General features: G+C 46.6%; 2 protein-coding genes across 2 annotated transcripts; one reads left to right on the forward strand and one right to left on the reverse strand.

Moving 5' to 3' along the window:
- Positions 1-22: 22 nt before the first annotated feature.
- Positions 23-3,255, reverse strand: LOC139172305 (protein BUD31 homolog). Its single transcript, XM_070761269.1, has 5 exons — positions 3,104-3,255; positions 2,641-2,755; positions 2,402-2,524; positions 886-1,052; positions 23-291 (listed from the first exon to the last, which is right to left on the reverse strand). The coding sequence occupies exons 2-5, from the start codon at positions 2,732-2,734 to the stop codon at positions 241-243; spliced, it is 435 nt and encodes a 144-aa protein (XP_070617370.1). The 5' UTR covers positions 2,735-2,755; positions 3,104-3,255; the 3' UTR covers positions 23-240.
- On the forward strand, positions 3,236-12,295 carry LOC139172304 (28 kDa heat- and acid-stable phosphoprotein). Its single transcript, XM_070761268.1, has 6 exons — positions 3,236-3,618; positions 6,235-6,326; positions 7,005-7,118; positions 8,494-8,615; positions 10,215-10,366; positions 11,285-12,295. Exons 1-6 carry the CDS (start codon positions 3,606-3,608, stop codon positions 11,341-11,343), a joined length of 552 nt encoding a protein of 183 aa, XP_070617369.1. The 5' UTR covers positions 3,236-3,605; the 3' UTR covers positions 11,344-12,295.
- The last annotated feature ends 502 nt before the right edge of the window (positions 12,296-12,797 follow it).

Here is a 12,797-nt window from a genome sequence, read left to right on the forward strand (position 1 = left end):
AATCAAAGAATTATGCTTAGCATTTTGGGAGAAGTAGGTAAGACTTTATTTTATAATACAATGACAATACAGGGACATGAAAACACATTACTGCATTCACACATTTATTCTATTGCGGGATACAAAGGGAGTCTATCTCGACAGCAAGTTGTGGAAATAAAATAGTTCTTATGAGCACTCCTTGATGGTAACAGTCACTTAAAACTTCCAAAAGTTTGAGGTTTCTTTTGAAGAACCTTTTCATCCAGAGCAGCCCCGACACCCGCAGTGGGTACACTCAATTATTCTTCCCTGTAGAACGAAAACAACAGATGAGTTGTTTGCAGTTATGCAAAATGTAAAAGGGGGGGGGGGGTTCAGTGGTTGAAAAAACTTATTTTTTTACAGGATGGGAATTTCATAAATTAATTAATTTATTTATTTATTAATCAGATTTGTATGCCGCCCCTCTCCGCAGACTCGGGGCGGCTCACAGCAACAATAATACAATGTAAACAAATCTAATATTTAAGTTAATTTAAAACCCCAATTTAGAAACCAATCATACTAGCATACCATGCATAAATTTTATAAGCCTAGGGGGAGGGAAAGTATCAATTCCCCCATGCCTGACGACAGAGGTGGGTTTTTAGGAGCTTACGAAAGGCTAGGAGGGTGGGGGCAACTCTGATATCTGGGGGGAGTTGGTTCCAAAGGGTCGGGGCCGCCACAGAGAAGGCTCTTCCCCTGGGTCCCGCCAAACGACATTGTTTAGTTGACGGGACCCTGAGAGGGCCAACTCTATGGGACCTAACTGGTCGCTGGGATTTATGCATACAAGGGGAGAAGACGGTGGATACTAAAAGCATGGCTGCAAATGACTTATGAAAAATCAACATTCCTTACCACTTCCAGTTTACTCTTGGGCACTCTACAAATGCAGTTAGTTCCAAAATTGGTGTCGCGGGTCTGGATGCAGCGTAAACAGCAGAGATTTTCGTATCCTTGTTTCTTCCATTTGGCAATCAAGTTTTTGTCTGCGTAACCTTCTTTGATGCAATATTCGTATAATTCTACACGGCAAATATAAATGAAAGGGTGAATATATTCATTCCTCTGGTTAAATGAGCTAGAATTTGGAAATAGACAGGTGAACATTGGTAAAGATATATGGAAATGGCCTTGAAGAAGGAATTTGGTAAATAATAGCTAATTCAGTAAATACTGTACTATCTCAGCCGTAAACATGTTAAGTTGCAGTTAAGTTGATTTAGTGTTCATACCTATACGTAAGGATCTACTCAGCTAACATTATATTGGCGCAAGACAAGAATTAGTAGAATTCAACAGGAGGTGAAGAAATATCACTTGTGGGAATGTAAGGATTCTAGGTTTATTCCTTGCTTGATTCCACTCCCCAGGCTTTCTGTCCTAAATAAGCAGAAGTAAGAAACTCAACATTATCCCGCCTTTTTTTTTTTTTTGCTTTTTATGATGGAATGCAGACAAAATGTGCCAGGCTTTCAAAAATCTGCTATACCCTACAAGGAGTGTCAAACTGGCTGCCCGCCGGCCAGAAACATCACACACAGGCTGTTCTGTCTGGACAGGACAACAATCAGAAATAAAGAGCCTCACACACTGTTCAAAATTTGATCATAGACAAAATCTATTGGTAAAAACAGGTCATGCAATCCACTGGGTTAATAAGGAATTTCATGCTGGCAGTGTTTCTCTCTAATGAGCTGGAGATAAGAAAGCCCGGGCTGCGAGCCAGAAAGCTATAAATCTTAGCCCTTGAAGTGTTTCTGGCAGCTTGCATAAAACTTTGCAAAACACAGGCATGAAGGGAAAGAATTTGAACTCAGAAAGTCCTCCCAGCTTTGATTCTCCAGCAGCCATGATGTCCCTTATATACTGGCAAGGCATAGCCAAATGTCCCATAGATCTACTAACACCAAGAACCCCTCCTTTTCAGATATTCATGCCTAGACCACATTCTCCTGACCCTTCCATCTAACAGGGAGTCCTCCTCCTCTAATTCCCCATCGTCTTCTGACTCATTCCCATAACTGGGGGTTCTACAATCTCTGGTTGACTCTCAGTCCATTCCTCGCAAGAACACTGGTCTGCGATGCCAGTACTCATCCGTCTCTTTATCCTCAAAATCCGTGACAAGCTGAGCCAGACATGGACTGCTCACAACGCAGGCCACACCCACCCCAGCTCCATGAAGGGAAAAACATCACGTGATTGACGCGGGTTTGACACCCCTGCCCTATAATAAGACTCCCAGTAGTCCCTGAAGTCTGTCTCCTGATTTGGCCTACCTCAAAGGGTTGACTAATTTGCCCTCCCCACAAGACCAAAAAGACAAGGTTTATATATTTTCAAGGAAAGACCAAAGAGATCACTGCCTTACCTCTGCTAATGGCTTTCCTTTTGTAGAAGAGATCAAAAATATAGCGGGTTTTCTGATGATGTATTCTGAAGATGGGCCAGAGAGATTCCACTTTTCTTTTCCCTTCATGTGGCTCGGTCTCAGCTGAGAGAGAAAAACCGCACAGATCATATATTACTTTTTCATTCTTGCATATTTTCACTTTTCTGTAATGCGTACAGCCAAGCAAGCTCCCCCCACCTCTCACTATACGCACATACCTTCTCTCATTTTTTGATCCAGCTCATCTAAGGTTGGTTCAATCAATTCCCAGCCATCTGGAGGCGGCTTTCTGCTCCTTTTCACCTTGGGCATCTCTTCAGAAAGGAAGACAACCTGCGGAAGAAACTTATTTGAGATCTATGTGTTGTGAGTGGTCCACAACCAGCTCAGTTAGTGACAGATTCTGAGGAGGATGAACTGGGTCCGTTTTGGTTACCCCTAGGCCAGTGTTCTTGACAACTGACTCAGAGAGTGAGAGTGAGGGAGAATGGGAACCTGAGAAACCTGGGGAACTACCAGAGACTGTAGAAACCCCAATGATAATGATAAGTCTGAGTCAGAGGAAGAGAGAGACATAGGGGATCAGGAGCCACGCAGAGAGGCGTTAATCATGCCCCAGACAGGGTGATGGGGCTCCGGGTCCCCCTTCTGGTCCGACGCGGGACTGGGGGGGCGACTTACGATTTGGGGGGTTGCTGCTGTTTTCCTCCGCGACGCTCTTCCGCTTCTCCAGAGTTCCCGTCGCCCCGCTGTGACGTCACCAGCAACAGGCCCTCCTTCGCCCCGCCGTCGCTTGCCAGGGGGGGCTTTTCCTTTTCCCGTTCGTCCGTCTACGAAAGTTGCCTGTTTGGCGAACTGCCTTCACGAAGAAATCCTCGAACGGATCGGCCGACTTCTTCGGAGCGGGACAAGTCTGCCGGACATCCCACTTTTGACCCTTTCCGGCGCTAAAGTGCCCTCCGTTTTCCGTCAGGCGGCAGGCTAGACAGCCCTCAGAGCCGGCCCTCACGAAAAAGAAGGCGGCCGGGGACCTAAACGGAGAAGACGTCGACGCCGGCCCCACTTCCGTTTCCGGGTCGCTCCCAGCTCGGGGCCAAACGAGGCGTGTGAGGGGGGGGAGGCGGGTTGAGAAAGCAGGAGGAGCCGCTCACCGTCGGAGCCGCCATCGTTGCCGGACCTCGCTATGCCCAAAGGAGGTGAGCGCCCAGCCGAGGCTTCTCTCCCTGGGGAGGCCCGGCTTCCGAAGCAGCTGGACTACACCCCCCCATCGTTCCCGGCCGCGCCCCATGGGCATTAGGACCCCAGTCCCCCCTCTGCCCGGGAGGCGCTTCAGGCCTTTCCCCTGCTTAAAATTATATATATATTTATATATATTACATTAATTAATTAATATACATTGTATTAATATTAATTATATTATTATAATTATATATATAGGGATATTAATATTAATTATAATATATATATATGGAGAGGCTTGGTCATCATTCCAGGGCAGACCCCCAGATTCTCGGGCAGGTCCTTTAAAGGGGGGGGCTCCATTAATGCCATAATTGGGCTGGGGGTGAGGGGCGTCCATGGGAGCCCCATTTTAGGGGCGGGGGAGTTTAATGGGGGTCAAATGAGAGGCTGGGGGGGTCTCAAAAAGAGCCCGATGAGGGGGGTGGGTCTTAAGGAGTGTCAAATCAGGGGTGGATGGGGAGGATCTCAAATGACAAATCAGTGTGGGGGGGGGGGGGTCTTAAGGAGAGGCCAAACCAGGGGATGGAGCTGAATTGGTGGCAAAATAAAGGATGGGGGAGGGGGAGGCTTAAGGAGAATGAAATCGGGGGAGAGGGCTTAATTAGTGCCAAATCGGGAGATGGGGGCCTTCCTTAGCCCAAGTAGGGGGACAGAGGAGGGATCTTTCCTTGCTGACCCCCACCACCATCCAGAGTCCAGGCAGCCTCCTCATCCTCATCCTCTCTCATCTTCCTCCCTCCTCCTCTTTTCTCCTCCCTTCTCTTCCTCCTTCCTCCTCTTTTCTCCTCCTTTCTCTTCCTCCTTCCTCCTCCGGAATGGCAAAGCCAGCTGGGTGGATTGCATCAGGCTGCAGGGATCTTCCAGAAGGGCTTCCCTCGAGTTGGCTGTCAATCAGAACAAAGCTGGAGTTGGGGATTGTCAGCTTCCCTTTGCATGTGGGAAGCGGGGTGGTGGGGAGGTTGAGTAGGGGGGTTCTGGACTCAGTTTATACCCCACAGCCGAGGAGCTTCCTTCAAATGCCCACCACCACCCCTTCCTGGAAAGCAGAAGGCACCTTCAGAAGAACTGCCTGCTTTGAGATGCCTTTCAACTTTCTTCTTTCTCTTTAACTAAAAAGAATCTTTTCATGTTTTTTCATGAAGACCTTACTTGATTTGGGTAAAAAAAGGTCTGTGGGAAAACAACACAGCTCAGAGAGCACCAAGGACCGCCCCCCCCCTCCCCTGTTCTCCTCTTCCTCCTCTTGACCCCTTTCCTCTTCCTCTCCACAAATCTTACTTCCTTCTAGGAATGACAATGTTACCTTGTTTGGATAATGTGAGGAACCTACCAAGCTCAGAGAGCACCAAGGGCCTCTTCAGTCTCTTTTCCACATCTCCCCCTCCTCAATTTTGCAAACCCTACTCCTAGTCCTGATGATGTCATCATCTTATCCATAATCTCAAACTGAATAGGATCCACCATGTACCGATACCAATTTTGTATTGTCCATTTTGTCACATCCTTCCAGCCTAGGACTGTTACCCGCCTCGGCACTGTCTATTGCTGCTTCTTTTATTTCTCTAAATTCTTCCATCTCATTCCTTTTGACTAATACTGCCATTTCCTTTGTAATTGTCTTTCGTATATTTAAAATCCTATTAGTGTCCTCTTGCACTTCTTTCCAAAATTTCTGCACTACCAGGCATTCCCAAAACATATTTTATTGATTGATTGGTTGATTGATTGGATTTGTATGCCGTCCCTCTCCGAGGATAGCTCACAATGTGTGGAAAAACAATATACAGTATAATAATAATAATAATTTATTAGATTTGTATGCCACCCTTTTCCGTAGACTCGGTGTGGCTCACAACAAAATAGTGACAGTGTAACAAATCTAATATTAAAAACATTCTAAAACATTTTAGTATACATAACTAAAAAATCCAATTAATATAACTAAAACTTTTAAAAACACTAACAGAGTTAAAATCATCTATTACCATTCACACATCGAAACATACTACATTTGTCGGCCAGGGGGCTGAGACCTAATGGCCCCAAGCCTAGTGGTATAAATAGGTCTTTAAGTTTTTACAGAAGGCGAGGAGGGAGGGGGCAGTGCGAATCTCGGGAAGGAGCTGATTCCACAGGGCCAGGGCCCCTACAGAGAAGGTTCTTCCCCTAGGTCCCACCAAACGACATTGTCTAGTTGTCAGGACCTGGAGAAGGCCGACTGTGGGACCTGACCGATCGCTGGGACTCATGCGGCAGGAGACAGTCCCACAAATAATCTGATCCTATGCCATGTAAGGCTTTATAAGTCATAACCAACACTTTGAATTGAGTCCAGAAACTAATCGGCAGCCAATGCAGAATGTCGGAGTGATGGAGATATATGGGTCTGCCTTGGAAGGCCCATAACTGCTTGCGTGGTTTACTGCATGTGATGGGAAAAGACTCTTAGCCTGGAAACTCGCTGCTTCCATTGATGGGAGTCCAGGCCTTGTCTGACAATGGAATCTGAACACCCTATAAAGGAGAAAGAGGCGAGGGAAAGTAATCTTTAAACCCACTTTTATTTGCAGGTAAAAAGGGGGGCCATAAAGGCCGAGCGCGGCAGTACACAAGCCCTGAAGAGATCGATGCCCAGCTACAGGCTGAGAAACAGAAGGCCAGGGTAAGGAGCTGACAAGCCCAACATTGGTGTTTCTAAATGAGACATTTGTTTGAGTGAGTTTTGCCTCGTTTTCCGACACGTCTTGGCTGCAGCGGTTCAGTGAATCACCTACAAAAAGATAGTGATAAAATTGAACGGGTCCAAAGACGGGCTACAAGAATGGTGGAAGGTTTTAAGCATAAAACGTATCAGGAAAGACTTCATGAACTCTATCTGTAGAGTCTGGAGGACAGAAGGAAAAGGGGGGACATGATCGAAACATTTAAATATATTAAAGGGTGAAATAAGGTTCAAGAGGGAAGTGAACCCAAGAACAAGGGAGGCACAATCTGAGGTTAGTTGGGGGAAAGATCAGAAGCAACGTGAGAAAATATTATTTCACTGAAAGAGTAGTAGATCCTTGGAACAAACTTCCAGCAGACGTGGTTGGTCAATCCACAGTAACTAACTTTAAACATGCCTGGGATAAACATACATCCACCCTAAGATAAAATACAGGAGATATTATAAGAGCAGACTAGATGGACCAGGAGGTCTTTTTCCGCTGTCAATCTTCTATGTCTCTATGAAAGCCATAACCCCCTCCCCTCCCTTGGGTGAAGCTAAATGGGGGGTTCTGACCCCCACCCAATCTTCCTCGCAGCTGTTCTGATTGGCTGGTGCTTCTCCTTTCCACAGGAAGAGGAAGAGGAGCAAGAGGAAGGCGGCTCCGGGGCCTCTGGAGAACTCAAGAAGAAGGAAAAATCGCTAGATTCGGATGAGAGCGAGGAAGAAGAGGGCGACGACTATCAGGTAGAGTGGGGAGGGGGAGGTCGGGGCTGCAGAAGAATTTTTTCCCAATTGAGGACCAAGAAGATGCTGCTGGCACACACACACATTATGTTGTCTTGCATTTTCTCACCACACGCCAGGATCTGGTTCCTCCGTTGCCTTAAAGTCAGGCTTGCTAGGTGAACCAGACTGGAAATGGCCCAGGTGGGATTGTAAGGCTACGTTAAGAGACTCTTGTAAATGTAGATTTTCCATGTCTCTTTTTATGGCCTAACTAAGTTGGGGAGGATTGTTTCTGTCTGCCTTGCCTTTCCTCTCCTCTCCTTCCGTTCCTCCTTCTTCCCCTTCCCTTCTCTTCTTCCCCTCATCCTCTATTTCCTACCTTCCTCTACTTCCCTTCTTTCTTCCTTCCCGTTTTCCTTTCCTTCCCTTCCCTCCCTTTCTTCCTTTCTCCCCTTCACTTCCTCCACCTTTTTCTTCTTTCTCCCCCTTTTCTCCTTTCTTTCTCCCCTCCCCTTCTTCCACTGCTTCCTCACTTCCTCTCCTTCCCTTTCTTCTTCCATCCTACCTTTTTTCTCCTTCTCTTCTATCTTCCCCTTCCTCCGCTTCTTCCTCCCTTTCTTCCTTTCTCCCCTTCCTACATTCTTCCTTCCTTCCACCCCTTCTTCTCCTTCCCTTCCTCTGCTCCTTTCTTTCTTTTTCCCCTTCCCTTCTTTCACTTTTTCCTCCCTTCCTCTCCTTCTCTTCCCATCCTTCTTCCTTCCTCCCCTTTTTCTCCTTCTCTTCTATCTTCCCCTTCCTCCGCTTCTTCCTCCCTTTCTTCCTTTTTCCCCTTCCTCCCTTCTTTCTTACTTCCACCCCTTCTTCTCCTTCCCTTCCTCTGCTCCTTTCTTCCTTTCTCCCCTTCCCTTCTTTCACTTTTTCCTCCCTTCCTCTCCTTCTCTTCCCATCCTTCTTCCTTCCTCCCCTTTTTCTCCTTCTCTTCTATCTTCCCCTTCCTCCGCTTCTTCCTCCCTTTCTTCCCTTCTCCCCTTCCTCCCTTCTTCCTTCCTTCCACCCTTTCTTCTCCTTCCCTTCCTCTGCTCCTTTCTTCCTTTCTCCCCTTCCCTTCTTTCACTTTTTCCTCCCTTTCTCTCCTCTTCCTTCTTCCTCCCCTTTTTCTCCTTTCCATCCCACCCCTACCTTCCTCTCCTCTCCTTCCCATCCTTCTGTTCTTCCTTTCACTCTCCACTGTGCAGCCGCTCACTACAACCTCTCTCTTGATCCGTCCATTCCCTGGGTGGCATCTCTTTCCTCCGGCTCGCAAGGCCACCCCCTCCGCACAACCGCCACACAATCCCCTTCCAGAAAGCTCTTCCAACCCGCCTCTCTTCTGTTGTTGCCTTTCCAATCCCAGCCGAAGCACAAAGGCGTGGAAGGCATGATCGACATAGAGAATCCCAACCGGGCGGCACAAACCGCTAAAAAAGTGACGCAGCTCGATTTAGAGAGCCCGAGGGAATTGTCGCGGAGAGAACGGTAAGTCCTCCCCTCCCAGATAGACAGGAGCGGGCAGTCCTGGCCTCTTTTAATCCCCTCGATTCTCGGGGAATTAGCCAAAGGTTTGGGAAGGAGGTTTAAATGAATTTTTTTAAAACCTTTGGAAAATAGCGAATATTGGGAGAACAAAAATACACTTTGGGTTCATTATCCCTGTTTTTCAACATTGGCCACAGCAGAGCCGGCTGGGGAATTCTGGGAGTTGAAGTCCACTCCTTTTAAAGGGGCAGGGCTTTAAAAAAAAAAGAAGAGAAACCCACCACATTGACTTGAAAATGAAACGTAACCTTCCTTCCTCCCTTGCAATCGTGTTCAGGTAGTCCTCGATTTACAACAACCGGAGAACCCAACATTTATGTTGCTAAGTGGGTTCTGTCCCATTGTATGACCTTTCTTGCTACCATCTTCGGAGAGGGGCGGCATACAAATCTAATAAATAATAATAATAATAATAATAATAATAATAATAATAATAATAATCGCCGCAGTGGATAAATTAGTAACCCGGTTGCTAAGTGAATCCGTCTTCCCCGTTGTCTTTATTTATTTATTTATTTATTTGATTTATATGCCGCCCCTCTCCAAGAACTTGGGGCAGTTTACAGCATATAAAAATAAAACAATACAATACAATGTCCCAATCCAATTAATCTCAATTAATTAAACTAATCTAAAATCCCAGTTATATTAAAAATCAGGCATTGCCACTCCGATCACAAACATACATAACATTCATCGACTACTTTGCTTCTCAGGATGCTGAAATGGTCGTTAAGTCATCTTTTTTTTTTTAGTGCTGTTGTAACTTCGGTCAATCACTAAAAGAAACTGTTGTAAATTGAGGACTACTTGTATTGCCTTTTATAATTCATTATACAGTGTTCCCTCGCTTTTCGCGGGGGATGCGTTCCGAGGCCGCCCACGAAAGTCCAATTTCCGCGAAGTAGAGATGCGGAAGTAAATACACTATTTTTTGCTATGAACAGTATCACAAGCCTTCCCATAACACTTTAAACCCCTAAACTGCAATTTTCCATTCCCTTAGCAACCATTCAGATTATTACTCACCATGTTTATTTATTAAAGTTTATTTTTTTTAAAAAAATTATTAAAGGCAGACGAAAGTTTGGCGATGACATATGACGTCATCGGGTGGGAAAAACCGTGGTATAGGGGGGGAAACCCCGCAAAGTATTTTTTTAATTCATATTTTTGAAAAAAACCGTGGTGTAGACTTTCCGCGAAGTTCGAACCCGCAAAAATCGAGGGAACACTGTAATTTAAAAATGTTATAGATAGATAGATAGATTTTTTATTGGCCAAGTGTGATTGGACACACAAGGAATTTGTCTTGGTGCATATGCTCTCAGCGTACATAAAATAAATTATGTAGCCAGGCAGCAGTGATATGGAAGGCTGGTTTGGCTCCCTCTGGTGAAACTCACCTGTCGTGTTCCGAACCATCCAGGCAAAAATCCACAAGTCTTTTTTTTTTTTTTGGGGGGGGGGGGGGGGGCGCAGACCTCCAAAGACCCCCGTTTATTTAGATCTTTTCCTCCCCCGCTCTCACCTTTGCAGAGAAGAGATTGAAAAGCAGAAAGCAAAAGAAAGGTACATGAAGATGCATCTGGCAGGGAAAACAGAACAGGCGAAGGCCGACTTGGCCCGGCTAGCCATTATCCGGAAACAGAGGGAGGAAGCAGCCAAAAAGAAGGAGGAGGAGAGACGAGGTAAGGGGGCTAAAGTAGGGTTGAGGCTTCTGCCAGGTTTTTTCCTTAGTAAAGTATGTAGTATGGGATGGGTGGTTTTAAGTATTTAAGTTGCCTATGTGGGAGGGAAGTGAGTAGAGAAGGAGGGAGGGAGGAAAAAGAGAGAGGAAGAAAAAGGAAGGAGTTGGAAATGAAACGAGGGGGAGGAAGGAAGGAATGAAAAAGGAAGGAAGGAGATGGAAATGAAAAGAGTCGGAGGAAGGAAGGAAAGAAAAAAGGAAGGAGTTGGAAATTAAAAGAGGTGGAGGAAGGAAGGAAGGAAAAAAAGGGAAGGAGATGGAAATTAAAAGAGGTGGAGGAAGGAAGGAAAGAAAAAAGGAAGGAGTTGGAAATGATTAGAAAAAGAGGGAGGAAGAAGAGAGAAAGAAGAAAGAGAATGAAAGAAAGAAAAAGAAAGAAAGAGGGACAGAGAGGGAAAGAAGGAAAGAGAAAGAAAGAAACAAAGGGAGAAGAGAGAGAAGAAAGGAAGGATGGAAGGAAGGAAAGAGCCATCAACCCTTTGTAAAGATGTCTGATTTGGAGCTATACCCCTTCCTGTAGGAATTCTTATGCACTCTAGAAAGGTAGATTGACTGGGAAGCAAGGAAGGAAGGAACAAAGAAGAGAAAGAAGAAAGAAATAGGAAGAAGATGGAAATGATTAGAGAAGGAGGGAGAAAGAAGAAAGAAAAGGAAGGAGATGTAAATAAAAAGAGGAGGAGAAAGGGGGAAAAGGAAGGAACGGAGATGTAAATGATTAGAAAGGGAGGGGGAAGAAGAGAGAGAAAGAAGAAAGAAAAAAGGAAGAAGATGAAAAGGGAGAGGAAGGAAGGAAGGATTCATCCCTTCATGGATTCAGCTCTTCTTCTTTCTCCACTTGACCCCCCCGTCCCCTCCACAGCTAAAGACGACGCAGCCCTGGCAGGCAAGCGGATGCAGTCGCTGTCCCTCAACAAGTAAAGGCAGCCCCCTCCCCGCCCCCCCCGCCCCCACTTGAGAGGAGGGACACTCCCGGGACGGTGCTGGGACCTGGCACCCTTCGGACTCGCTGCGGCGTCAATTTTCCCAGAGAGGCTGCAAAGGAGGGCGGGCAGCGATGGCGGGCTCAACCGTCCCCTCTGAAGAGCAACTGACCGCTCCGTGTTTGTCTTCACTGGGCAAAAGAATTCCACGGGGTTGCTCTTTTTTCTTTTGGGTGGGTGGGTGGGGAGGGTAGGCACGCAGGCAAGGAAGGGGAGGGGAAAGCGACAGGGGAGGGCAGGAGGCCCATGCAATCTTCACCTTTGGTGCAAATTCGTGGCAACTTCACCAGCGGTTGCATTAATTTTCGGGATGGGGGGGGATAAAACCGCCGCCAGCTGCAACGGTTTGACGTGGTTTTTGTTTTGTTTTTTTCATTTTTGAGCGGGAGGCCAAACGGGGGCGGAGGATTTGCCGGGGAGGGGGTCGATTGCTTCAGCTAGCTTTCAGGGACTGGGCCGGGAGGCGGGGTGGGGGGGTGTTGAGTAGCTTGGACCCCTGTAGATGCATTTCCCCAAAAAAAAAAAAAATGGGGAGGGGTGTGGAATGCAGTGTGCTTTGGCACACTGTCCAGGGAAATAAAAGAATTACTGGACAGAGGTGGAATCTCCCGACCCGCTGGCTATTTTAATTTTGTCTTTTCCACCCTGTTGTTGTTATTTTTTTTAAAGCCGTCCCTTTTCCTCCTCCCACCCCCTCCTCTGGAAATCAATAATGACTTTTTTAAAAAAATTATTAAACCCTGGGGCATAAAAAAACGAAAACGAGAAAGGCATCTTCAGGACTGTGTATCTTTCCAGGCTTAGAGGCAGGTGAGAGAGAGAGAGAAGGAAAAAAGAGAGAGAGAAAAAACCTGTATATTTGGCTGAATAAAGTTTAAATTATCGTAAAACGGTCTGGTGGCCTCTTAACACCTTCGGAGCCGCGCTTGAACATTACCCGGGAAATGATTTTAACTTCCTTTTTTCCCTTGAGATGGACCGCCTCAATTTAGGGGTCTCCCAAGCCTCGCAGGTCAGAGTGAAATGGTCCCGGTCCGCTCGGGCCTGTCAGTCGTCGGAGAGCCGGTCGCGAAGGGAGCGTGAGGCTCCACCCAGCTACCTGGACGCCACCATTTGGGTTCTTTTACCCTCTACGCCAGTGTTTCCCAACCTTGGGCACTTGAAGATATTTGGACTTCAACTCCCAGAATTCCCCAGCCAGCGAATGCTGGCTGGGGAATTCTGGGAGTTGAAGTCCAGATATCTCTTAAGTTGCCACGGTTGGGAAACACTTGCGTAGAGGGTAAAACAACCCAAATGGCGGCAGCCTCACAGACTTCATTTTCCAGGGTCCCCCTGGAGAATTCCAAAATTTGAGACCCCGCCAATGAGGATCAAAGGAGAGGCCATCCT

Source organism: Erythrolamprus reginae, chromosome 9 (genome assembly GCF_031021105.1).
Source record: "Erythrolamprus reginae isolate rEryReg1 chromosome 9, rEryReg1.hap1, whole genome shotgun sequence".
In the NCBI taxonomy this organism is placed as follows: domain Eukaryota; kingdom Metazoa; phylum Chordata; class Lepidosauria; order Squamata; family Dipsadidae; genus Erythrolamprus; species Erythrolamprus reginae.